This window comes from Colletotrichum chrysophilum (assembly GCF_026319265.1).
Source record: "Colletotrichum chrysophilum strain AFK26 chromosome Unknown scaffold_154, whole genome shotgun sequence".
Classification (NCBI taxonomy): Eukaryota; Fungi; Ascomycota; class Sordariomycetes; order Glomerellales; family Glomerellaceae; genus Colletotrichum; species Colletotrichum chrysophilum.
Window position 1 is genome coordinate 61,412 of NW_026517441.1, and position 25,700 is coordinate 87,111.

The 25,700-nt window shown below is 53.5% G+C and overlaps 7 protein-coding genes across 7 annotated transcripts; 3 read left to right on the plus strand and 4 right to left on the minus strand.

The window, feature by feature from the left end:
* Positions 1 to 928: 928 nt before the first annotated feature.
* COL26b_011874 (uncharacterized protein) lies at positions 929 to 1,749 on the minus strand (the record flags this gene model as incomplete). The annotated part of the gene is made up of 2 exons (XM_053184527.1): positions 929 to 1,467; positions 1,539 to 1,749. The coding sequence occupies 2 exons, from the start codon at positions 1,747 to 1,749 to the stop codon at positions 929 to 931; spliced, it is 750 nt and encodes a 249-aa protein (XP_053031535.1).
* Positions 1,750 to 2,406: 657 nt separating this feature from the next.
* On the minus strand, positions 2,407 to 3,180 carry COL26b_011875 (uncharacterized protein; the record flags this gene model as incomplete). The annotated part of the gene is made up of 1 exon (XM_053184528.1): positions 2,407 to 3,180. One exon carries the CDS (start codon positions 3,178 to 3,180, stop codon positions 2,407 to 2,409), a length of 774 nt encoding a protein of 257 aa, XP_053031536.1.
* Positions 3,181 to 4,320: 1,140 nt separating this feature from the next.
* COL26b_011876 (uncharacterized protein) lies at positions 4,321 to 5,190 on the minus strand (the record flags this gene model as incomplete). Its single annotated transcript, XM_053184529.1, has 3 exons — positions 4,321 to 4,385; positions 4,848 to 4,974; positions 5,053 to 5,190. 3 exons carry the CDS (start codon positions 5,188 to 5,190, stop codon positions 4,321 to 4,323), a joined length of 330 nt encoding a protein of 109 aa, XP_053031537.1.
* Positions 5,191 to 9,397: 4,207 nt separating this feature from the next.
* On the plus strand, positions 9,398 to 10,117 carry COL26b_011877 (uncharacterized protein; the record flags this gene model as incomplete). Its single annotated transcript, XM_053184530.1, has 1 exon — positions 9,398 to 10,117. One exon carries the CDS (start codon positions 9,398 to 9,400, stop codon positions 10,115 to 10,117), a length of 720 nt encoding a protein of 239 aa, XP_053031538.1.
* Positions 10,118 to 10,314: 197 nt separating this feature from the next.
* Positions 10,315 to 11,561, minus strand: COL26b_011878 (uncharacterized protein; the record flags this gene model as incomplete). The annotated part of the gene is made up of 6 exons (XM_053184531.1): positions 10,315 to 10,514; positions 10,574 to 10,684; positions 10,736 to 10,794; positions 10,861 to 10,904; positions 10,967 to 10,997; positions 11,182 to 11,561. The coding sequence occupies 6 exons, from the start codon at positions 11,559 to 11,561 to the stop codon at positions 10,315 to 10,317; spliced, it is 825 nt and encodes a 274-aa protein (XP_053031539.1).
* Positions 11,562 to 12,580: 1,019 nt separating this feature from the next.
* COL26b_011879 (uncharacterized protein) lies at positions 12,581 to 15,603 on the plus strand (the record flags this gene model as incomplete). The annotated part of the gene is made up of 2 exons (XM_053184532.1): positions 12,581 to 12,665; positions 12,764 to 15,603. 2 exons carry the CDS (start codon positions 12,581 to 12,583, stop codon positions 15,601 to 15,603), a joined length of 2,925 nt encoding a protein of 974 aa, XP_053031540.1.
* A 6,165-nt stretch (positions 15,604 to 21,768) lies between these two features.
* COL26b_011880 (uncharacterized protein) lies at positions 21,769 to 24,348 on the plus strand (the record flags this gene model as incomplete). Its single annotated transcript, XM_053184533.1, has 1 exon — positions 21,769 to 24,348. One exon carries the CDS (start codon positions 21,769 to 21,771, stop codon positions 24,346 to 24,348), a length of 2,580 nt encoding a protein of 859 aa, XP_053031541.1.
* Between the last annotated feature and the right edge of the window lie 1,352 nt (positions 24,349 to 25,700).

Consider the following 25,700-nt stretch of genomic DNA (forward strand, 5'->3'; position numbering starts at 1 on the left):
CGAAGGAGGACGGAGACGACGGAAAGGGAGAGAGCGACGCCGGACGAAAATGGCGATGATGTGTGCCGTTTGAGAATGGAAAGTGCTGCGCAGTGGATTATTTGGCAAGAAGGTCAGGTGCCAGGCGAACCGACTTCAAGTCTGGAAAGCAGGCAGGTACGTGGACGGACGAACTCACCCAAGGGGCCTACCTGCCTCCCTAGATAGAATTGATCGACGCATCTCCGATAGACATGGGAGGCAATTATCAGGTTCTTGAGCTCTTTGAATTCACAGACGCTCTTTGACAGGCCTTTCAGCTGAATCTTCACCCTGAGACATAGCTAGGGGAAAGCCTGTTCTTCCTGAGAGCTGCTGCGACCTTCCTCGCGTTCTTTGTTCGCCGCATGATGATCGCCTTGGTCAGGACCATGGTCTATGTTTCGCGGCTGGAAATGCGAGACAGAAGCCGAGTGCCATCGCTGGAATCTACTCGAGCCAAAGGCCAATCAACCCTATTAGACAGACGCCAAAAGTCGAGCATTAGCATATTCATGCAACCTCCAGATAGTCCAGAGGTTTGAGTAGAAACCTTGATGTGACTCGGCGGTGCTGGAAGAGCGGGATTCTGATGCGAATGACCATTTTGTCCTGATGTCTAGGAAAGGCTCAGAATCTGTCGAGATCTAGCTATATGGGTAATTTCAACAACTTTTCGCGTTATCCGATCCACCCATTGTCCAGGTTCTACACTTGTCCAGCAATTTTGGGATGCCTATGACTACTCAAAGCCCAGTGAGGTACCCAACTCGGGCAATCCTTACCGCCCCTCGTTTCCTCGCGACCACAAGGTACCTTTCCTCCGTCAAATGACGGCCTGGCCAATAACTTCGGCCAAATCAAGCACTTCCGGCTGAGGCTTCGTCGCGCCAGATTGAACCGTCGAAATTCACTCGTCCACAGCCTTGACGAGGCTCGTCGCCTTCCTCGTGTAGGTACCCTCCGCGCTTCCAGACGTTCCCCCATCGTCTTTGATATCCATGCGAAGATAGGCGAGTCTTGCCTGAACCAGCGCCTCCAGCATCACGTCGCAAGTCGAGGCATGAATCGGGTTCTTCCTAATGTTCTTCTGCAAGGTTCCTCCGCCGACGACCCTGGTGACCAAGCTCTTCGAGAGCTTGACGAAGAAGTCCTTGCGCCGTCCATCGAGGTTTTGGCTATGTCTGCTGTAGCTGTACTTGAGGTTATTGGCCTCGCTCATCAGAGTGCGAGCAAATTTTGCAAGACTGCCTTGGTCGCTCTGCAGGCCATCCAGGCCGAGACTGCGGCAGAGGTTGTCAGAAACACCTGCTTCGAGGGGTCTGGCGTTTCCGAAGTAGAAGCCGGCGCTGAAAGTGTTTTTGATCGTCTGGCTTAGACGGGAGAGCGCGTTCTCCCGCTTTTCGTGTGAGTTCATTTCGGGGCGAGGAGTACGGATAGCGGCGGCGCCTGTTATCGGTCAGCATACCAAAAAATGAGCAGAATTGAAGGTCCGCTAGCTTTGCTTGAGGTGAACATACTCAGTCCTTTCTCGCGGTTCTGAATCATCTTCGCAAGGCCACGACGTCCCCTCGCTTTGCGCACCGCGCGTTCCGAGATGTGTTCGGTGCTCTGGGTCGCATGGGCGGCGGCAGGAAGAGCTGGGGAGGGTGCAGAGGTTGAATTCTCGCGATCGATTTTCATCTCGTTGAAGGAGGACGTCATCTCGGCGACAGGCTTTGGGTCTGCCATTGTACAGACTTGCCAAGGGAAGCGCGCTAGCAAGTGTTGTCGAAGGTGAGGGCAATTTTCGAGGTTGCGGGAAGAATGGAATTCTCCAAGTTAGTGTGGTGTAGTCAGCGCCTGAAGAGTTTTTCTGGGGGCAGGTTTTTGATATATCAGGTGAGTTTGTGAATACTATGAATAGCCGGTGTCGAATCGGGGTGAGTCAAGGCTTTGTGAAGCAAGGTGAATAGCGTCTGGTCGAGCCATGATGTTTGTGGGGAGTGTGTACCTGGACGACTACGGCCTTAGCAAAGAAAGATTAGTTGTAAAGTTCAGAAAGTTCACAACTATGTTGGGACAGGAATTTTAGCATACATCTGTACTCCAGGAATGGAGAGACAGGAAATATGATATGCAGCATCTTAGGTATGCTATTGATTGCAAGTCTCTGCATGTCCCTTTCACACTCAGTAACATGAAATGGGTGTTTCTTTTCATGAGACACATTGAAAGAATGTCTTATTCGCTACGCTAGGTAAGCTAGGGGTTCTGCCATAGCTTTCGCATCTGCTACGCTAAGCTAGGGATCCTGCCATAGCTTTCGCACAAGCACCAAGTCCTTCCACAACCATCATGTTGATATCTCATACCAATTCGTAGTCTTGATCGTCTCCAGGATGTTGGCTAATGAGGATTCTGCATTGGATAGGCACGCTCGATTGCGACGATAGCGACACCGAGGTCGTCACGGTTCTGGATATAGGACTCTCTCTCGGTCACCCCCATAGCAAGGAGGAATCCAACAAAAACCTTTGGCTCTAACAGATTCACTGCGCTCTTTCCCCAGTAACGAATGGCCTTTTCCACCTGGCTCTTGGTGTGCGCAGCGTGAGTTGTATGCTCATAGTTTCTTAGGCATCGCCATGACGCAACCAAGGCTGCAGACAGGAATGACCACCCGACGAAAGAGACTCGCGGTCTCATGGACGTCTTGAACTTCAGCTTGTGGCCGTGAAGCGAACCAAGTTCGCGTTCAACAACCCCATATTTTGTCGTGATCTTACACGTGTCGTAGACTAGCGGGTGCGCTTCATTAATGACGATCAACTGATAGTCCTGGACCTTGTTCATCCACTCATCGAAGCGGCTTTCAAACAATTCCGTTTGGCTGATCTTTGACGGAGGTTCCATGCCGAGATCAGGGACGATCGCCAGAACGCCCTCTTCAATGGCCCTCGAGACGGAAGGAGGGAGGAAGAGTCCGTTGTCGGCCTTGCATACATTGTTGGAAAAGCAGCCGAATATTCTTAACATGGTATCTCTGGACCTGTAAGGGAACAGAAGAATGGAATCGCGGTAGCTCAAATCCGGGTTCATACCACCGAGTACAGGATCCCAGACGTCGTTATTCTCCAGAGCAGAGGGGCCACAGTACAGTTCAGCCATTTCCAGACGCATTTCCTGATGGTCGAACCGAACACCATCGCGCAAATGCTCTTCCCTGAGGTGTGGATCATGAAGCCGTATCGAGTATATCGAAAAGCCATCGCTATGTAAAGTGGCCGTGGGACCAGTGGCTGAAAATGCACAGCGTCTGGCGATGCGCTCAAGCTCCACGTGCGCCAGAAACCTAGTTTGATAAAGCTGGGGTGTGTCGAGGTCGACCATCCAATCCCCGGAGCTGCTGATTTGATGGTATTGATATTTCGCGGCAAGCAAAGCATGAAAGTGGGCCAGGAATACGAGGGATCGCTGCCGCAACTCCTGACGTTGTATGTTTTGAATCCAGAAGTCTCTCCCATGAAAGGGGCCGGCGGAAGAAGCAATCGAATCCGCATTCACCTCCAGGGCTTTCATGTATTCTCTAACTTCATGGATCAATCTTTCCATCGGCCATGACAAATATTCGTCGGCGTTCGTCCAAGGAACCGTACGTCTGACAGCCACAGCCTCTGAGAAGAGTGGGCGGCCCATTGTGATCGAAATCCGTGAGCCGTATTGGACAGAAAGATATGAGACGCAGAAAGACTAGACGGTGAAGTAGCAGACAGAGAAGTATTAGACGGGGAAGAGGATGAGAAACTGACGCGATAGACTCGGTCGTGGGTGTCCATGGAATATATCCTGTACGATTATGACTGACCTCCAGCTTTCTGGTTCGATGATTCCAAAGATGGCTGCCAAGTTAGTCAAAGGTTCCACGATACCTTTTGAACCATTCGCTCAGCGAATCTCGGTGTCGCAGAGATTTCTTAATAACGATCGGAGTTGGTGTTGAGAAAACGTCGTGAGGACACGCAGTAACCTTGGTTGCTTACCTGGAGGGCACGAACGTTTTGGGGTATTAGCGGCTTTGTTAAAAATCATGATCCATAGCGGTTTTGAGAAACCTCCCCCTTGATGTCTCCAACTCGCAAGGTTTCCCACGAGACCCTCAAATTGCGGTGCCTGGAGCATGTGAAAGGCGATGATAAAACACGCTGAATTAAACATCTCCGGCTTGGTTTGTGCAGATGAACGTAAATACTGGAACAGATTCTTGCAAGTAATCCAGTGAAAATTCATGGTATTTTGGACTACTCTTCTGTCTTCCACAATCTACGCCGTTGTGGCGTTGAAGTTCTTCGACTGGCCAATGTTTTTCTTCGGCCCATTAATAGCACCTGCACAAATGGACGTAAACTGAACTCTTTGTCTGGTAGAACTTCGAGCATGATTCATAAAAATGATTGAGCAGACCTAAGAGGTGTTCAAATGCGGTAACGACTACTTGTTGAGAATGACCGAAACGCAGAAACTCAAAGAGTGTGACAGACCGTTCTTCTCCCTCCATCCTATGCTTCACAGTCCCCAAAACAGTACCGAATTCACTGCCACTGCTTCCCAGACAACAACCCGAGTCCCATAGTCGCCCCAAAGATTTTATCCGAGGATTGAATAATCATCCGGCGTTTGAGCAATGCCTCAGAATGAGACCTGGTAATCGGTGCAGCTGCTTCCAACCTAGAGGAGCTATTTGTAGTTGCACTTGGTAGTCCGCTTGTAACTGTCCCATGTGCACTTACTGCCATTCCGAGGGCACTAGAGGAGAAGGCCAGTATGTCAGGGCAATTCAATTCGCGGACCTGTGTACTGTGTATCGAAACTCACCCTCTGGTTGGCAAATCGAGGGCACCGGACAATGGTAGTCTTGCCCTTTTGGCCCTTGAACTTGCACGTGTCCTCCTTGTAGTTTCTGCCTCTGGTGCATTTCTACAGAAGGTAAAGATGTGAATCAGTCTCAAGCCATGCTGCGATTGAGGAACGTGTAGTATGAAGAAGTTTGCTTACCCCAGTGTACGTTATCAACGTGTTCATGTCCTCCCCGCCAGAGACTCCGGCGTCTATGCCGCTGCCATCGACATCAACGGGGTTCGCCGCCACGCCGATAGCAGCGAAGAGAAAGAAAGCAACTTTGGCAATCTGCATGATGAGCGGTGTAGAATGAGAATGTCAGAAAGACAGATAGAATGAACAATTGATAAGGGGCCAAGTGTTTTCAAAGCGTATGATAAAGCGATGGTGTTGAGAATTTTCAAAATCAGACAGTCGTCGAGCCTCTCTTATAGGAGTTTCGACATCTTTGAATCCGATGGCCAGCGAATCAGTAGTCACTTTGCGAAGGATGGTAACACATAATTACGCTGTCTAGCGAAACCTCTCTTCCTCATTGTCACAAACGACTTGCATGCGATAATACACATCGTTATTGGCTTGATACCAAGTTACCTATGGTTGTCTCCATGATGCTATACAGAGTAACAAACATACCTTTTGAGCCTTTTCTACAAGGCAGACGCGGTGATTGTAGCACTGGATCAGCCTCTGTCATATGTTGGACCATGCTGACATCTGACGTTGGCATAAGCAGTGCTGACGAACATGGTAAGACTTAGGTAACAGATTGGCTTGTGTAGCCCGCTTCTGGACTTGAATGTTGAGAACGTTCACGGTCCCGTAGCCGGAGGTGATCCTTTCGGGCGTCACTCCCCATCCACAACGGTTACGGCGTCACTTGGTCACTTGGTCGTATATAACAAGTGCCGTGCGTAGCACTTCCATGTTCACAGAGTCACGTTCATCATCCAGCTGGAAATCACCAGGAACGTGACTCGGCACTGCATTAGGAGACTAGCTATGTTGTATTGCACCCAAGAGGAACGGTTCGGACTTACCTTGACACATCCAGCAGCATTAAAGCCCAATATTTGCTTTCTTCCACACCACTTCCGTTGTGTGAACCATCTCCTCCGCGAACCTCTGCAGCAAAATTACACGCAACTGCTGAAAATGGCACTAGTCAAGTTCGTATGGGGACAGGAGATTCGCATCGCCATTCCGTGCAATATTAATATAGGCGTCATCCTTGTCATTGGTCTGCAAGTCAAAATAGTTCAAGGAGACGAAGAAAGCGATTTGATTTTCAACATTTCCATCGGCCTTCTGAATTGAGCTCACATGTCCTGGGATCTCTCGATTTCGTCATTCCAACGGCATGAACTTCATTTGCATTGAGTATACCCCGTATGTAGCTCAGTAACTTTCATGTTGGTTCCAGTTGAGGACTGAACCCAATTCTGCAATAACTGGATTCAGGTCCAATGCCATGGAGTCTTATTTGCCCTTTTCACTTTTCACATTGGGAAGTTGTTGAAGATGCGATGGTATCTGCCACTGTTCCAGCCTGATTTGATGTTCTTCCCAAACTGCTGAAATCCATCAACAAAATGGTAGTAGCAAAAGAGAAATGTGCGCCTGGGCTAGGATGACACTGGCCCTGATCTTCTGGGCAACGTCTGATAGGGTGGGTGAAAGTGCAAATTTAACGTCATAACGCACAGCTCCCTGGTTTTTATGTAATTCGCCAATATGTCCAACAAACCACGCGCGCCTAGGAAAGTGGCCAATGATACGGGCACGCAATGGCGGGCCATATTTTCTCCTTTTCAAGCAAAACTTGCCAACAGCATCCAGCCTGATTTCCTTCTCAAGCATAACGCCAGGAGCTGCTCTGCCAAACCCTTCGTACGGCGCTTCGGCACCTGTCGCATGTAATACACTCTGGATTGAGAATACACAATATGGAGAACATTGCGTTCGCGATTCATGGACGCACTCACGCCACCGATCTAAGGTGAAACTTTTCCTGTAGTTACTATGGTCTTGAGTTACTGACGATGGATGGCAGCCTCCTCCTGATACACGAGACAGATCTCGAGAGCGACAATCGGAACGACGTCATTCAGGAGCTAAGCGGAATATTCAGATACGTCTGCAAAGTGACAGATTTGGCCAATGAGGATGACCCCAATACCGAGGCGGTGAACCTGCTGAATGCTCTCGGTCGCATAGTAGTATGTTCAAACACGACCGCAAAAGACTGCGACATATGTTCTTGGTGGAATGTTGTTAACGCTACAAATAGCAAGAGTCTCCCCAAGAGCGGTTTGTTGTTATCACGACATCTTATGGGGGCTTGGTGTTCTCAAAAGCAAGATCTGTCTATTCCCTCATCACATAGCAGTCTGCTAATTCAGATCCAGGCGATATCTCTGGCGGCTTCATGTAATGTACTGAAGCTGCCGTCCGCTCCCGACATTACATACGCTCGGCTGCTCAAACATGTCCATTCGATCTTCTTTCTAAACATCACAAACGAGAACCGGTCTTGGCCTGGAGATAAGATCATTCCTCATCATCTGTATCGTTTGGCTGGAAGAGAGTCTGGTCACATTCGATCTGAGACAGTCGAGGCTGTTTCGACAAGTAGGGGGATATGGAGTCGATGCTTGGCCAAATGTTGCGACGACGCAGAACGCGGATATGTCACCATCAATTGCTCGACATGAAACCTCGCAGATGACTCCATGTCCTCGGTTGCTATCCCAATACCTTCGTCTCTATTTCACGCTACAAAGAAGTTGGGTTGTGACGTTCTGGCAAGTTCCTCCAAACTCTTTCGGTGTGGTCCTAGGGAAGTTATTAACAGCCCTTTACCAGTTCCTCAAAGACCTTCCTTTCTTCGCGGAGAGCAAGTTATGGAGTATGGATGAGATTGACATGGCATACAGCTTGGCCAGAGAGCTATCTGGCTACGAGGAAGATCCATCGTCTCAGGAGGAAGGAGCAATCATGACGTACAATGGTCGTATTGCAACTGCGACATCGGATGAAACAATTGTTCGGGGTTTCCTGTGTCCATCGCGGCAAACATCCAGGGGCCGAAGAGCGCTCACGGAAGACTTCAATAGCGATCGAGGATCGCTCATGGCTCCTCAACCCTCCACTGATTTGTGGAGAGTCTCTCCTCTCCCAGATGAGAGCGCCCTTTCGCCGAGGGACCGAGTTGTTTCACACAACGGCAATACTGCGCCAGTGCCGGTGGTGATTCACAACCACGCAAGCAATATCTCTTCTGGTAGCCTTGTCGTAGGAGCAAGTGTTGGTGCAGTAGTCTGCATGAGCATTCAGCATGCGGGAGAAAAGACTCCTGGTCTTGCGTTGGCATCTTCTCAAGAATCCTGGTACCAAAAAAGCCTTTTACGGAAACTCTTCCGTAGTATGCGATTCATCTATAGCCACCGTTTTCCAGAAAAAGGCGTCACGTTGGTAGAGAAACGGTCTTCGGCAGATTTGACCGTTGAAGAGACAGAAGCAAAACTCAACGAGAAGCAAGCCTTGCCGCTGCCAAAGGATCGTATTGAAACCAAACATCCGAACAACGAACGCACTAAAACGGTCATCAAAAACAGTAGAATTAGCGTGTGGATGAGAGACCCAGCCAATCGGTAAGTGTACTGCACTATCACGGATGATTGACTCAACTAAAGTTTCATCTGTTGGATTCTCAGCTTATTGATACTTGCATTCAATGAATACGTGGATAAATACTTGCGAAACACCTATACCGATTCGTGGAAAGATTGTCCTCCAAAGCCAGTTGATTGGGAGCCGCCTACCGAAGTGCAGAAGGAAGTGAGAAGGACTTTCCGTCATCGGGAGTTCCAATCAAGTCTGTATTGACCCTCCAGGTGCGTCTAATAAGTCTTCACAGCTTGAGACTAAGAAATCTGTCGGCGAAGATACATCAGCTGAGCGTTTAACAGTAGCACCCTTTCCCTATACCTCGCAATATTTCAGATCCTCTCACTTAGGTGAAGATTATGCATGGAGTTAAGGACTTCCTAGGAGTCATGGCAAGCCTTATTGAAGCTATGGTTTGAGGAGAAAGAGAACTTAGTAGGTTGTATGTACTATCTAATGGAACTCAGGTATTTCGGTAGCGGGCGCAAGTGCAGGATTTTGGTGACCTAGTCTTTGTGATGGTAAGAATAAAGTGTTTTAACCCAAGGTTTCAAGTGCACCATCCGATCACCGGAATCCTCTTCCTCGCACCTTCCCCTAGGCTCCCTAAAGCAACAGAGAAGGTATTGTTTCTGATACCTGTATGAGCTCTCACCGGTTTGCTCCCGTCGGTGGCCCTCGGCCATCTCGGTGAACAAATGCCGATCAGGACCCACACCCGCCAGCACCAAAGTCCAAGCTTCCTTCTACAGCTCCCAATCCCGTCCTTCGCGAAGCTCAACATCACACACTCCCTCTCACACCTCCGTCAACCCCCCTCAAGCCGAGAACAATGCTCGCCTCCCGCGCCCTCGCCCGGGTGCGCCCATCCGTCCTCCGCCTCCGCACCCCACCACGCACCACCACCACACCCCTCCGCAACACCTCAACGTCCTCAACCTCCCGCGCCGCCGAACGCCTGCTCGACCGCGTCCCCTCGCGCTTCCAGCGCTACACCACCGGCCTCCGCAAAGCGCCCCTCTCGCACATCGTCGCTTTCCTCATCCTCCACGAGATCACCGCCATCGTCCCGCTGCTCGGCCTCTTCGGCCTCTTCCACTACACGGACACCCTCCCGCTGGAGTACGTCACGGGGCACTGGGCCGACTACGTGCGTGACGGCGTCGGCAAGGCGGAGCGCTACTTCAGCCGCAAGGGCTGGTTCGGGTTCGGGGCGGAGGACCGCGGCACGATGACGGGGGAGCTGGACGCAAGCGCGGGGCGGCTCGAGACGCGCGAGGTGGAGAAGAGGTGGGCGAAGGAGGAGGGGGCGGTCACGGGGAGCTTTGAGTACAGGACGACGCGGCCGACGGAGGAGAGTGCGAGGAGCACGCAGGATGTTCTGCAGAGGTGGAAGGAGGATGGGAAGTACAAGGTCGTGGTGGAGGTTGCGATTGCGTGGGGTATCACGAAGGCGCTTCTGCCGGCGAGGATACTGATTAGTGTTTGGGCGACACCGTGGTTTGCTGGTGTGATGGGCAGGGCGAGAGGTTTGTTTAGGTCCAGCAAATAGAAACAAGACATCACGGTCAATCAAGAACTCAAGGACGTTGTGTTGGGTGTGGCTTTTTAGTGCCTTTTTGTTTATATTTTTGACCTTTGAAGACTTTTCTGTATCAACCTATCGACATGACGGCATGTGTCCTACGCAGCCCCTATCGAGAGGAGTGTTTGGGACATCTAGAGCTTGTTCGGAGGTAGATGAGAAATCTAAGGCTTCTCGTAGATCCAGTCGAACTGGGCAGTCTTCCACTGAACGGCCTCGCCGTCCTTGAACCAGAGGGCAATCTCCTTCTTGGCGTTCTCGACGGAGTCGGAGCCGTGGCAGACGTTGCGGCCGACGTCAATGGCGAAGTCGCCACGGATGGTGCCGGGGGCAGAGGCAAGGGGGTTGGTGGCACCGAGGATGGCTGGAAGTGAGAGCGATTAGCATGAGGTTGCAGGAGCAGGAGAGTGGTGCGGAACTTACTGCGGCCGGTCTTGACGGCGTCACGGCCCTCCCAGATCATGGCGCAGATGGGGCCGGAGAGCATGTAGTTGATCAGACCGGGGAAGAAGGGCTTCTCCTTGAGGTCAGCGTCTAATGGCGGTTAGCTATGCGTGGCGACTGCGGAAAGCGGCGGGTACGAACAGTGAGCCTCGAGGTGGTCCTTGCCGGGGGTGACAAGCTTGATGGCGACGAGCTTGAAGCTGTAGGAAACGAGTCAGACCTGGTTGCCACGTATGAGGTTGTAGGGTGTTGATTTGCTGACTTACCCACGGCTCTCGAAGCGAGAGACGATGGGGCCGATGAGGCCGCGCTGATGGAGAGTTAGCTTTCTGCTGCCGTCAATTGGCAGCGTGCCATGGTGGTAAAGCGTACCTGAACGCCGTCAGGCTTGATGGCAATGAAGCTATCTCGAGGTCAGCTCAAATTCTTCAAGTTTGGGTGTGTGCCCCTATTTGCCCGCCCGAAACCTCCCACGATGGCGGGGTAATTTTCAGGGTAGCGGCAGGGCATCGAGACAAAGACAGGCGGCATAGCAGTGCAGCTAGCCGATGCGAAGGCATCATCAGACAGGAAAAAAAAGCACTTACGTCTGCTCGGTAGACATCTTGGGCGAGTGATCAACGACGACTTCGGGTGTAGAAGAGGGTTGTTGTTGGTAGATTGTGGTTGTGACAACGGAGGGGACGACGGGAGAAGAAAGGTCTGCTGCTGACCGCTGGTTTTGTTGGCTAGAGGAAAAAATTATGTACAAGCCGAAGAGGGCAGCGAGAATTATGAAAGTTGGTGGGGGCAGCTGTTCGATGCTCCTGCGAATGTCTGCCCACTCAGGGAAGGGACTGCCGCCAGTTGTGCGTGCATTACCGCCGCCGGGATGTGCATCTGGGCCTGCATTGTTATGCTGTTGCTTCTTGTGCTTCGAGGCGGGGTCTTCGTCCTGCGGCATGTGGTGGGGTCCGGGTTGGGCCATGGCGGCTGCGTGGCTGCGATTGGTGCTTGACGCGCTAAGCCAGCTGAGGCGCACAGTGAATCAAGCTTGTGACACGGCAGCGGTGCACTGTTGCTGGGCACTGTGGTAGACCGCCTAAATTTGGACAGCTCAGCAAAGCAACCTTCCAGAGCTGTGGGTGGAGGGCGTGGAGGAGCCATTGGAGGAACATACCGGAGGGATGGCGTTGATGGAGACGATTCGAATCAAGGACGGAGGTTCTCGTTAGAGCAATGCTTCGGTGTCCGAATTGAAGAGCAATTGATGGCGTCTACGCCGGACCGTAGAGTTGTTTTCTGTTTGTTTACCTCGTTTTACCCTCCCGGCCGACTGATAGGCGATGCGACCTGATGCAAGGCACCCGACACTGAGACAGTGCGCCGAGCTCCGAGTCCAGGCACACACGGTGCTTGGCCCCTCTTAGATGCATCAGCCGTCTATCTCAGTATCTGGAGACCCCTCACCGCCTGACTAGCAAATCAAGCAGTATCCAATTGAACACATGAACAACACGAGAATCGACAGATATCAGATCCATCGTGAAACAGATACGACGGTTGTCCCATTGAAAAACACACGTGTCTGGCGGATTGAACCCTGATGGACTGCAGCATCTCCCCGTCCTCGACACCCATGGCGGGGTAGGTGACATCAGAAAGAAATATGCAACAAAGAAGAATCGTGCCTCCATATTCGAGTATGCGGAGTTTCCGACTAACCCCTGTTCCCACTCCGTTGCAGCTCCAGGAACAGCGCTAAACCTGAAAGGGAGCTACCAAGGGGACAGCTGTTGAACTTCGGCCGTCTCACAATTGGCAAGTGGCCGCCCGTCAACGACATTCCGTCCCATCACCCCCAAGTACTCGAATCCATCCACGAGAGAGCGCAACAAAGAAGGCCTGGCTTCTTCTGCTCTCATGTTTAACTCGTGATTCTCTACCTTCTCCCTAAACTCCCCCCTACGTCTTTTATACGAACAATCAGACACAGATCCCCTCGCCATGGGGTCGACAGGCAAGCTGTCCTGCAAATGGACAACTTACCTTGGTCTGCTGGCGGCATTCAGCTGCATGATCCAGCCTGCCGGTAAGGAATTCGGTGACGCCATGATTTTGTGACGCCATGACCCTTTTACTACTTCAACTTCTTTGTTGATGAAACTATTTGCTGATGGACAACCGCAGTCATGGTAAAGGAAAACGATTTCAAAAAGTGCCACCAGTCTGGCTTCTGCAAGCGCAACCGCGAGTACGCTGATAATGCCGACGCCCTGGGACCCAACTGGGCGACTCCTTACAACGTCGCTCCCGAGTCTGCCAAGTTCGCCGATGGCCAGCTGCAGGCCGTTATCGTCAAGACCATCAACGATGCGAAGGACACCGTCAACCTCCCCATCACCGTCTCTTTCCACGAGTCGGGTACCGCTCGCGTGAGCGTCGACGAAGAGAAGCGCCAGAAGGGCGAGATCGAGCTGCGACACAACAGCATCGTCAAGAAGGAGCGTTACAATGAGGCCGAGAAGCACGTCATTGTTGGCGGCTTGAACTTGGACAAGGAGGCCAAGGTTGCCTACCAAGATAAGGAACAGATCACCATTCAGTATGGTCCCGACGCCAAGTTCGAGGCCGTCATCAAGTTCTCGCCATTCGGTGTCGACTTCAAGCGTGATGGCTCGTCCCACATCAAGTTCAACGACCAAGGTCTGTTCAACATGGAACACTGGCGCCCCAAGGTCGACAAGCCCACCGAGGAGAAGAAGGAGGGCGAGGAGGCCGTGACCACAGACGTCAAGACCGAGGACGAGAGCACCTGGTGGGATGAGACTTTCGGAGGAAACACTGACTCCAAGCCCCGCGGCCCTGAGAGTGTCGCCCTCGACATCACCTTCCACGGATATGACCACGTCTACGGTATCCCTGAGCACACTGGTCCCCTGTCCCTGAAGCAGACTCGTGGCGGCGAGGGCAACCACAACGAGCCCTACAGACTGTACAATTCCGATGTCTTCGAGTACGTCCTGGACAGCCCGATGACACTCTACGGCGCCATCCCTCTTATGCAGGCGCACCGCAAGGACTCCACCGTTGGTGTCTTCTGGCTCAACGGTGCCGAGACCTGGATTGACATCACCAAGGGCGAGACCAAGGCTAACCCCCAGGCCCTGGGAGCCGGTCCCAAGACCGACATCCGCACACACTGGATCTCCGAGTCCGGCATCCTGGACGTCTTTGTCTTCCTTGGACCTACCCCCAAGGACATCTCAAGGACCTACGGCGAGCTGACCGGCACCACTGCTATGCCTCAGGAGTTTGCCATCGGCTACCACCAGTGTCGCTGGAATTACATCTCCGATGACGATGTCAAGGATGTCGACCGCAAGTTTGATAAGTTCAAGATTCCGTACGACGTCATCTGGCTCGACATTGAGTACACCGACGGCAAGAAGTACTTCACCTGGGACCCCGACATGTTCAAGAACCCCATCGACATGGGCAAGGCTCTCGATAAGCACGGCCGCAAGCTCGTTGTCATTATTGATCCTCACATCAAGAACGAGGGTGGCTACAACATCAACAAGGAGATGAACGACAAGGGCCTTACCGTCAAGAACAAGGACGGCAACACTTTCGAGGGCTGGTGCTGGCCTGGATCCTCCAACTGGGTCGACTGCTTTAACCCCAAGGCCCTCGAGTGGTGGAGCCAGCTCTACAACTATGACAAGTTCCCCGGCACCATGGAGAACACCTTCATCTGGAACGACATGAACGAGCCTTCCGTCTTCAACGGCCCTGAGGTTACTATGCCCAAGGACAACATCCACTATGGCAACTGGGAGCACCGTGACGTCCACAACATCAACGGCATGACTTTCCACAACGCCACCTTCGAGGCCCTCATCACTCGCAAGAAGGGCGAGCTCCGCCGTCCCTTCGTCTTGACCCGTTCCTTCTACGCCGGCTCTCAGAGACTTGGTGCGATGTGGACAGGTGACAACCAGGCCTCGTGGGACCACCTCGCCGCTTCCGTTCCCATGATTCTCAACCAGGGTATCTCCGGCTTCCCCTTCGCTGGTGCTGATGTCGGCGGTTTCTTCGGCAACCCCGAGCCCGATCTGATGGCCCGTTGGTACCAGGCCGGCGCCTTCTACCCATTCTTCCGTGGCCACGCCCACATTGACGCCCGCCGTCGCGAGCCCTACATGCTCGCGGAGCCTTTCAGGAGCATCCTCACCTCTGCCCTTCGCCTCCGCTACACTCTGATGCCCTCTTGGTACACTGCTTTCTTCCATGCCAACCGGGATGGCAGCCCCATCGTCCGTCCGATGTTCTGGACCCATCCCGATGTCGAAGCCGGCTTCGCCATCGATGACCAGGTCTTCGTCGGCAGCACCGGTCTTCTTCACAAGCCTGTTGTCGAGAAGGACCAAGAGGTTGTCAGCATCTTCATCCCTGACGACGAGGTCTACTACGACTACTTCAACTACGAGAAGCTCGACACCAAGAAGGGCGAGTACATCACCAAGTCAGTCGCCATCGACCAGGTTGCTGTACTCATGCGCGGAGGCCACATCTTCCCCCGCCGCGACCGTCCCCGTCGCTCCACCCAGCTGATGCGCTTCGATGACTACACCCTTGTCATCAGTGTCGGCAAGAACGGTGACGCTGAGGGCGAGCTCTACGTCGACGATGGTGACTCGTTCGAGTTTGAGAAGGGCCAGTACATCTACCGCAAGTTCAAGCTCTCCGGTAGCACGCTCACCTCCGTTGACGCCGAGGGCCGTGACGCCAAGTCTGTCAAGCCTGGCAACTGGCTCAAGGCCATGAAGGAGGTCTACGTTGATAAGATTGTCATCGTCGGAGCTCCGGCTGGCTGGAACGTCAAGGAGGTCAACGTGGAGTCGGAGGGCAAGACCTGGTCCGTCCCCGTGCAGTACCACGCCGCCGAGGAGGGCCGCGCCGCGTACGCCTTCGTCGGCAGGGTTGCCGCCCGTATCGGTGCTGACTGGAGCATCAACCTGTCCTAGAAGGTCTGGGTTGAGAAGAAGAGGCTTTGGGTCGAGAAGGTGCGATGGGTAGAGAGTATGGCACGGCCGATGGTCATGAAGCTTGGTGGCAAAACCATTGCGCCTGCAAGCAAGACCTGGGTCAAAAAGACAGATCTCAAGGAAGTTACTGTGACTGAGACCTATGGCGCTCTCGAGGATCGTTTCTAGATTTTGCTTTCATCGTACCATTGTAGATGACCACGGCAAAGGGCGGTGTAAGGTGTTCATCACAGGAAAGTACCAAAAAGGCCCCAAGAATAGTAGACATGGGGTTGTTTGCGCGGATCGCTGCCAGGATGGAAAAACAGCAGATAAACAACGGCCCATCCAATAGACAGACCAGAATTTACAAAAAGCTTTGTTAAATAGAAACTCCTGTCTACCCCGTGAACTTGTTTACACTCTACCATTCGCTGTGGACGTCGTCTTCAGTTTTGCTGTTGTTGCGGCTCCTATCGCCATTGCTGTACAAGTTCAAATTCATTAGCAACACGAAATGCAGCCGCGCAGACGGAAGTCAAATTTGGGTGGTCTCTGGTTGAAGGAAATGAAGACCACACTGCCCTTTCTCCAGCGTGATCTCGGTAAATAGAGGGCAGGGAGGGATCTAGAACCGGGTTTCGAGAATTGCGTGTTGGGCATCCCTGGTCACTCACGGTCGGTCGGTGGGTTCGCTCGTTTGCTCGTTTGCACGCAGCGCAGCGCCGCAGCGGAGGACGCTGGAGATCGGAAGTGGGCTGGCTCACCCCGTGGAACCTCATTCACGACAGCCAGCGATTCCACCACCGCTGGCTGGGCCCCGGCCGGAGACTTGTTGAGCCCCGAGGGGAGTGACGGGAGGCGGCTCAGCCTCGCTCGTCTGCGACGTCGTGCGGATAGTGAGGTTGGCTACGAGGAGGTCCAAATGTCCACCAAACATGTTTGTCTTGCTGCTCCTAACCCCTGAGACGCTGATTGAATTTCGGAATCGGAATTATCTCCCTCTCAAATGTGCATTTGGTTCTCCCGAGTCATGGTGCAAATATGCCTTGCATCTGCACGTGAAAGTTGCATTGCATATCTGGCAACAACTGCCATCTCGCCAAGAGCAGGTTGTCGTTGTGGTGAAAAGTATCACAAAGTGTCCGTATGGCGCAAGCTTAGTTACCTCACCTAGAGTAGATCCAAGGGGGTATGGACCCGAGACAGCATGATGCATAGCGTGCTCTGTTGCGGGCAGACGCAGAGATAAGGAAACTCTCTTCATTGGATCCCCTTTTTTTTTTTTTTCGCTTCCCCTTTCTCATTCCCGTTATCGCGCACACGGTCGTACGTGGGCTTCTTGGTTTAGGGGTTTTAGGTGACCCTGCGCATGTGAAGAAACGTCGCGCGGCTCTCGATTGGGCTTGTTTAGCCACTTGCGCTAGACGGGCGGCTGCTTGTTCCCCGGCGGCTTCACAGAACGACAGGGAGCTTTGGTAGGGCAAGGGACGCCGGGGACGCAGGCGTAATGTTGGGATTGCAAGACACCACGGGCCCTGGGCCGCGTCTTCTCATTCGCCCGGGAAGCTCAGCGAGTAGAACAGGGCTTAGGCGGTCTGGTTCAGTTCTCTCATCTTATTTTGAGAATTAAACCATGGGTGTCAGGTCAAGGTTGCGAGAGCTTGAAGATCAGCTGTGAAAAAAGCACTGTAAAAAAGCGGGCGGGAATGTGGCGGTTGCCGACGATTGATTCCCTGCCTTGACGGCCGCTTGGGCCAGGGAAGCTGCTTGCTGTTGAGTTGTCAAGTTGGGATTCACGCCGATCAGCGCTACGCTGGGAGTTGAAGGCGGGCGTGGGATGACTATTCGGGAGATGTGCGCAGTTCGCGCCTGGGATCACAAAGCTTGACATGAGAGCTGGAATGCCTCTGGTGCATCTGAGTGGTTTCGCGCGCTGCTTTGCAGCTCGGCCATGACGACATTTGCTGATGTGTCGTCGTCCCCGCCGGTTGGTGACCTGAATTGGAGACTCTTGGCTTGTGTTCGTTGCCAAGATGGCTTGCTGCATCGCCACGGTTGAGTTGCGATGTACTGAGGCTCACATGTTGGCCAAGTTGCCTTTCTATCCCGTCGAAACCAACTTCAACTGTCTAGCACACCTCTTGGGAGCTATTTTGGGAATTCGGGCGAGAGAAAAATTCGTCGGCGCAGAAGGCAAAGTCAGGTTTGGTACCTGCATCCAGCATACCTTCCACGCCTGGCGGTGGTGGTACGGTGCGTTACCGCCGGAATGTCACTCGCGACAGTGGTGGCAAAAGATCTCAAAGTAGCCGGCCGACGGACGAGCGGGACGCCCAAGATGGTAAGCCGTCGGTGACGTGGTGGTTTTGGGGTGTGAGGGTCGGAATATCTCACGAGCTAAGGCAGCTAGAGGTGCACGAAAAGAAAGATTTTCAGGAGGGTCGGATTCTGGAGGCGCTAGAAGGCGTTTCTTGGAAATGGATGGGTGGTGAGGCGTGATAAGGTTCTTGTTTCACGGACTGATTGATGTTGGTCTTGAAAATGGTAGTGGTTGAAACGGCCGAAAATGCGACTGCAGACGGCTTGCGTCGTGCAGCATTGGCATCAAGCATGAATCAGCAGTTCATGAGACCCTTGGGCTCCCTGCATCTGATCGCTGCTGTCATCTTGGTCGTCGGCCATCTGTGAGTGATACACTTGCATTCACAATGGACCTGGTTGTCCGAGATTCGCGTTGGACCCGCGGAGAAGAGAGTCCAGGCCCAGAGAATCTGGGGGAGCGTCGAAGAGTCGGACAGACTGCGACTCCGTGCCTGAAGATGTCGTCGGACTGTTGTGGACGCGCCAAAAGCAGGGACGGAGGACAGTGACGGCATCGGAGCATCGAAACAGTGGACGAGAAGGTTCGGGGGTCGGTGGGCCGAACATGATTAGGGGCTCAGCGCCGGGTCCTTGGAGTCTTGGCAGGGGAAAGAAAAACGGGCAAAGGACCAGTTTTACCGTCTTCGAATGCGGAATATGGGAGGACCAAGTGACGTCAGCCGTGGCGGGTGGGTCGACTGGGAGTGGGGGTTCCCAACCCGCGCCAAATGAATTCCCGCAGAGCTTGGGTGCGTCGCTGATTCTGAGAGAGGAAACGCTGGGGCGGGCTGCTGCCTGTGGACGGGATCGATCAATGTTCCGTGGGCAATTGCTCGCGATTGGAGAGCATGGAGCAGCAGTCGTCGAGCAGTGTCGCGCACCACCCGACAGCGGATGCCGCTGCCAAGACACGCCGGTTCTGCGAAGGGTGCTGCTGCAGGAATGGATTGGCGGCGGTTCTCGTATTTGGGCCCGTTTGGTCTTTGATTAGTGCTGCTCGACAGTTGTTTTCGCGCCTCGGACTCTTGTAGTTTCCCATCCTCGCAAAGGTATTCTGTTTCTTTGGACAGGTTGTGAAATACATCTGTCGTCACTGGCTGGCGTTGTCGGTGGTTATGCTCGGCCTCTTCGGTGGTTTTCCGCCGTGATTAAAGCACCCACGCCGCCGCCATTGCGCTAGGGTTTCTGTTGAGGTGGCTTGCACTGGCACCGGGAGGTAGTGGCGGCCATGTGTAGTTCGACTGCTTCTGGCACGCCTTCATATGCTCGTGGCTGGCGCTGCTCGGGAGGAAGACCGGCGGCAGTTGGACTGGTGATCGGCGAGTGTCTGTTCGCGGGAGGGACGGTTCAGTGCAACGCGGCCGAGAGCCTCAGTGTCTCAATGTCCGGGTGTGCCAGGGATAAAGTGTGCGGGTGTTTGTGCAAGACGCGTGGGATGGCGGACAGGATCGCGATCATGGTAGATCGTGGGTTCATTCCCAGTGGGACTATTTTTCAGCTTTGCTGTCGGCCGCCAGGTGACCGTGGGTCGCCAGCCTTGTGCATTGTTGCTGGCGTTCGGGAATCCAATAAATGAGAGTTCTGTCTGGATCTGTGGATGTGACTGACGATGGTCTCCGCAGAGTGCATGTGCAATGATGGTGGTGTTGGTGTTGGTGATGGCAAAGATGACGACGGGTGGGTGCTCTGGGTGTGTAGTTGACGGCCATTGAGGCGCTAGAGAGTTTGCAGGTTAGGCCTGCCGTGGACCGAGGAAAGCGCGAGGAAACAGTGAGGCGACACGGCGGAAGGCGCGACGGGATGGCAGATGGCCAAGGAGGGTGTCGACCTGCCTTAGTCTGAGGGAAGGTGCACCGCACCTGCTTTCCGTTGGAGGGAGGCAGGCAGTTGGCAGTCGCGGCAGTCGATCGACGGCAGGAAGCACACAATGCATCAAATGCATGCAACTCCAGCTAGCCAGCGTATGCACCTCCCTCAATGCGCGTCTGCAAGCCTCAGGATGCATGTCTGTTGCGGCTGTTGCACATGCTGCAGAATGCGAGCTTGCCTCCCTCCCTCAAACTTTCGGTGTAGATGTCGGGATCCAGGAATGAAGAGAATGGAACCCATACAGACTCGCTTCAGTTAATTGCAATGTTGCAACGCGGCTCCCAGCCATCGCCTTATCGCCCACTGCGGTGCCCCCGAGCAATCAACCTGACGGGGAAAAGAGATATTTCCATCTGGATTCAGGGTCCCCCCTTTCGCAGAATTGCAGAATTCACAGAAAAAATCCCAAGCTCCTCCCTCCCCTGAGCTCCAGCTCCCTCCCTGGCTGTCGACTTCCGCGGGCTGTGGCCTGTGGATGGGCAGAAGGATGGGTTGTGGTTCTGGAACGATGGAAGCAACATCCCGGTGCCATGTTGGTGGGGGTTATGGGCATGAAGAGAGAAGAAAACATCAAGCATCGTCCAACCCGGTCGCTGTCCGCGCAGTCGTTTCTGTCAAATGGACGGGCCCGGACCGTCTCACGTCGGATGGGAGATCGGATGAGCAGCTGCAGCAAATGTCGTGGCCGTCGTAAATCGTCGTTGTCGTTATCATACGTACTTTAGCTACTCTTCATGATCCATTGCCTGCCGCCGCCGCAGTCACAGCCATCGCAATCGGCCCAAGCTCCCTGATGCAATGGAAGCGAACTCGGTTCTCTGCTCGGTTCCATTTAACATTTGGCAGTGCTTCTAAAAAAGAGGACCCGCTTCTTTTTTTTTAATGTTATGACGAGCCACCAGCGAGCCACGGACCCCAAGCAGAGATCAGCATCCTGTCACCCAATTTTTTCTGGGCACCGCCGTCAAGGAGGGTGCAGATGTAGAGAGGCAAGGCGAGTCGATAGGACGACCATCGACGACAAGAGTCAGAGAGATGCAGGCGTGGAATAAACTGGATCCCCCCATCCACGTCCCAGCGCGCGCGCTCTTGGTTCATTGAGCTCAAACACGGGATTGCTGGGGTTGTAGGTTCACACCACGGCCAGACTCCATGAGGTCTCCATAATTCCCTCGTAGAGTCCCTGTTTCTTAAATGACCGAGAAGGCCAGGGACTTGCAAAGACTGGAGATGCTGGAGCTTTTTCTGCCTCTGCTGCCACCGCACCGCGCCCTTGATGCTAAGATTTCCGCTCCGCGCTGGGTTTCCCATTGTCCCATTGCCAGTCCCAGTCCCAGTCCCAGTCCAGGATCCACTGTCCTGTGCTCCTTCCCGCGACTGATTGCCATTTGCTGGTGGTTACCCTTTTTGGTGCCATCCCGGTCGCGCCTACCCAAGATATTTCATCAACACGTCCCTTCCCTTTCAGAGCTTCAGAGCTTCCTTCCCCAGTCTTGTCCCTCCTCTTCCTTCCCCATCGGCACCTTCTCTTTCAAGGTATTCACCCACGGGGAAAGAGGACTGCTCCTGCCGAATACCCGACCGACAACTTCACCTCTTCTTGGCTGCAAAGGTCAGATCTAAGCTCAGATCTTGCACAGCCAGCTCGGTGTTATTGGCACACCGAGAAATACAGCGACCGCAACGGTTCCAGACCAAACAGTCGCCTCCTGCTCATCCAGGTTGAATTTCGTCATTCAACCTTTTCACCGGTTTCTCCAGAAAACCTATTAGTCCTACGTCAATTGGGCTTTATCACAACTTTTATTATTACCATTCCGCCCCCAATACCACCCCCATCTCTGGTATCGTCTTCATCCTCCGTCTCTGTCGTCGTCCGTTGTCGTCCCCGGTCTTCATTTTGACACGGCCAACGCGGCTAGACCGCCCAGTATGGCAACAAATCGTGAGCGCTCCGACTCGGAGGTGCACGACGAGAAGGGCTCCGCCCACACGTCCGACTCCTTACAAACGGCGACGGAGCCTTCACAACCGCCCCCGCAGGGTGAAAAGATGTCGAGGCTTAACACGGATCAGCTGTTGCCCTTGCCGGGTGACGACGATATGCGCCCCCAGACCATGTCCCCCTCCGGCACGAGGGAGCAGGCGTCTCGTTTAAACGACGACCTGGAATTACTGCGCGCCGAACGCTTTGTGTCAAATCAGGAGCACGAGGGTCGCTCTCACAAAGGCAGAACCCACCAGGGCGAACCCGAAGACGTATTCGCGGGCGACTTGAACCCAAATCAACAGGAAGAGAAACCACCACCAGAGAAGAAGGCCGGCGCCTTTGCCTTCGCCATTTGGAAGTGGCTTCGAAAGTTTCCCCGATGCTTCAGATACACGGTTTACATGATCCCCGGAGCGGCCCTCCTACTCATCCCCGTTCTCATGGGTGCTCTTGTTGTCAACCCCGATAGCGCCACCGTCGGAGGTGCAACTGGTGTCTATCTGACTTGGTTCGGTATCTGGCTTGAGGTTATCTGGTGCTCTCTGTGGACTTCCCGCATGATTACGAGTTTCATCCCCCTCATATTCGGCGGCATTGCCATTGTAATGGGGTCGTCTAACCACAAGAAGTGGAAGGATGTCGGACAGGGTCTCGAGCTTCACACTGCCCTGTTCATGTGGATGCTTGCCATCCTTTGCTCATTCTCCCCTATTATCGAGGACCACCGCGTCGTTCCGGACGGCTTCGATGGCGATTCGTCCGACCTCCCCACACTTCAATGGATCGACATCGTCCGCAAGGTTATCATCGCATTGCTGGTGTTGGCTGCGCTCAACTGGGTCGAGAAGATTTGCATCCAATGGATCGCCACATCCTTCCACCAACGTACCTACGTCCAGAGAATCGAGACCAACAAGAGCGACATCGACCACTTGGTCCACCTTTACGAGCACTCCAAGATGCGCATCGCCCGCGAGGATTCCATCTGGCAGACGACCGAAACCGGAGGTCCTTCAGGCTCCCGTACCCCCATGGGCGTCGTTGGAAAGAATGTCCGTTACGCCTTTAACAAGGCTGGAGGCGTGGCAGCCCGTGTAGGCAACGATTTCATAGGGCGAAAGGTTGCCTTCAACCATGCCCGCAAGATCGTCTATGAGATGCTGCGTAACACAGGTTCTGCCCACGCACTGGCCCGTCTCATCTTCCGCAGTCTGGTCAAGGAAGGCCAAGACACTATCTACCTCGAGGACATGCAGGTTGCTTTCAAGACCGCGGAGGAGGCTGAGCACGCTTTCGGCATCTTTGACAAGGATCTGAACGGTGATATTTCCATGGACGAGATGGAGGGAACCTGCAACGAAATTCACCTGGAACGCAAGGCCATTGCTGCCTCCCTGAAGGATCTCGACTCCGTCATCAAGAAGCTTGACAAGGTCTTCCTCTTTATGATTGTCATCATTGCCATCATCGTCTTTATCTCTATCCTCTCTGGCTCCGCCGCCGCCGGCCTTGCCTCTGCTGGCTCTAGTTTCCTTGGTCTCGCTTGGATGCTTCAGGCTACTGCTCAGGAGTTTCTCCAGTCCATCATCTTTGTCTTCGTCAAGCACCCCTTCGATGTCGGTGACCGTGTCACTATCTACGGCAACACGGGCACTCTCGGAACTGGCGACGACTACTACGTTACTGAGATTTCTCTCCTGTACACCGAATTCAAGAAGATGGAGGGCCACATCGTTCAAGCTCCCAACAGCGTGCTCAACACCCTGTTCATTCTCAACCAACGTCGTTCTGCTGGTCTCGCCGATCCCATTGAGTTGAAGCTTGGTTTCGGCACTGACCCGGCTCTCATCGAGGAGCTCAAGTCCCGCATGCTCAACTTCTGCCTTGACAACAAGCGCGACTACCAGCCTCGTATCATTACCGAAGTCAGAACCCTCAACGAAGTCCAGTCTTTCACGATGAACCTCATTTTCTTCCACAAGACCAACTTCCAGAATGAACTGCTCCGTCTCCAGAGACACAACAAGTTTGCAGCCCAGCTCATGGCCGAGATCCGCGACCTTGGCATGCAGGGCCCTTGGCAGGTGCAGCCTGGTGGTTCCCGCGAGTACCCCTTGTTCTGGACTGGCAGTGCCCCCCCTCCATCCTACAACTCCGCCAGCAACGCAGGCCCCAGCGACGGCCCACCTGCGACTCCCGACGGAGGCCACTCCCAAAGATCTGTTCCACACCGCGCCGTGGCTACTCGCTCGCGTGCCGACTCGCGCGGCAACGTTCCTTTTGTCGACGAGAACTGGAGCGACTTCCAGGACGTCTTCGAATCTCGTAGGGAGGCACAGCAACCCCACGTTTCTCGTCTGCAGAGTATTCGAGAGCGTGCCGATCTCGAGCCTGTTGCGAGCAGTAGTTCGGTGGCGCACCCCGGAAGACAAAGTATCGATTCCGGTACCGGGTCCCAACGGCGTAAATTCTGGGGCAGGCCGCGCAGTTCCAGCAGGGCGAGGACAGGCGATATTGTGTAAACGACACCAGGAGCGTCACCTAAGTCACGTTATGACCTTCTCCATTCCACATTCATTCCTTTCAGCCATGTTCCACACGTGTGGCAAGGCTCGATACCATCTTACTGGTTTATTCTTAATGCGGTATTCATAATCCGAACCCATTCATAGCGAAGCGAAACAACAACAGCAACAACAAGGACAATGACGATAGGAGGGACGATGGGAGACGATGGGGGACGACGAAGGACGAAAGTCATGGTCCGCACGAATTACCCAGGGCCCAGTCTCCCGAGTTGTCGTTGGAATAGAAATTGATTAAAAGTGTGGTACGCAGTTACGAAAGAGGCGAGAGACGACCCTTTCCTCAAGAGCAGATAGAAGAAATCGGGGTAGAATACCCAATAGAGATCTCGATTCGTAATTCATCGTCAGACTTCCTGGTGCCACCAACTGCCCGCGTCACACGTCCTCCAGAGTGAGCTCTGCTGATCATCATCTTCGTCGCTAGAAATGAACCAGCCGTATATTTTCCATCCACAAGAGCCATCACCACCGTCTGGCCTCACCTGGCATCCCGTCAGCAACAGATCCTCCTCCAAGAACGAGTAGATAAGCTTTACGCATGTTCCTATCACCACATCTGTAGTTACTCCCTAATCCTTCTCATGCATGGACACCTCGTTAACCTGGTGTTATTCTCGGTCAGATATGGCAAGTATTGAGGGTTACAGGAATGGAGGATCTGCTTACACCATGATGGAATCGTGTCGTTAGAGGCTTGTGGGGCTGGGTCGGGACGTTTGGAGGCCCCGACGAGAGCGATTGCGGATAGCAGCAGGATCAATTTCATTTTGGTTTTGGTTGAGGTGGTTGGTTTTGGTGATTACGGGTGGTATTTGATATAAGACGCAGGAGAAGTTGAGGAGTTTAAGTAGTCTGGTAAAGATGCGTTTCTACGGTTGAAGTCATTGATCACGAAGGCTCACGAGCGAAATTAGACTTTCGATGTGACGAGAGTCCGGACTACGCCGTTCCCAAGACGCAGACTGTTACACTGCAACTTACAGCATTTCAAGCGGGACTGCGCTCACATGACCATGGTTATGCTTAGGAATAACGCCTCTTTGTGGTTGATGCGCGGTCAGCTGATTTGGTTTCTTAGATGCAATCGGATAGCAACCCATGGGGCTTGACGGGGGAGTGAGTGTGGCGTCGGTGGTGGCGGTGGGAATCATCAAGGTGTCGGGGATGCCGAGCTGGCTGATTGAGGTGACGAGTAACACTTCGCAGAACTCCGAGTGGGATTTCAGCCCGTATGCCGGAGTTTCTGTATGTTAATGATGCACGAGGGCGTCTTATTGACGGATGGC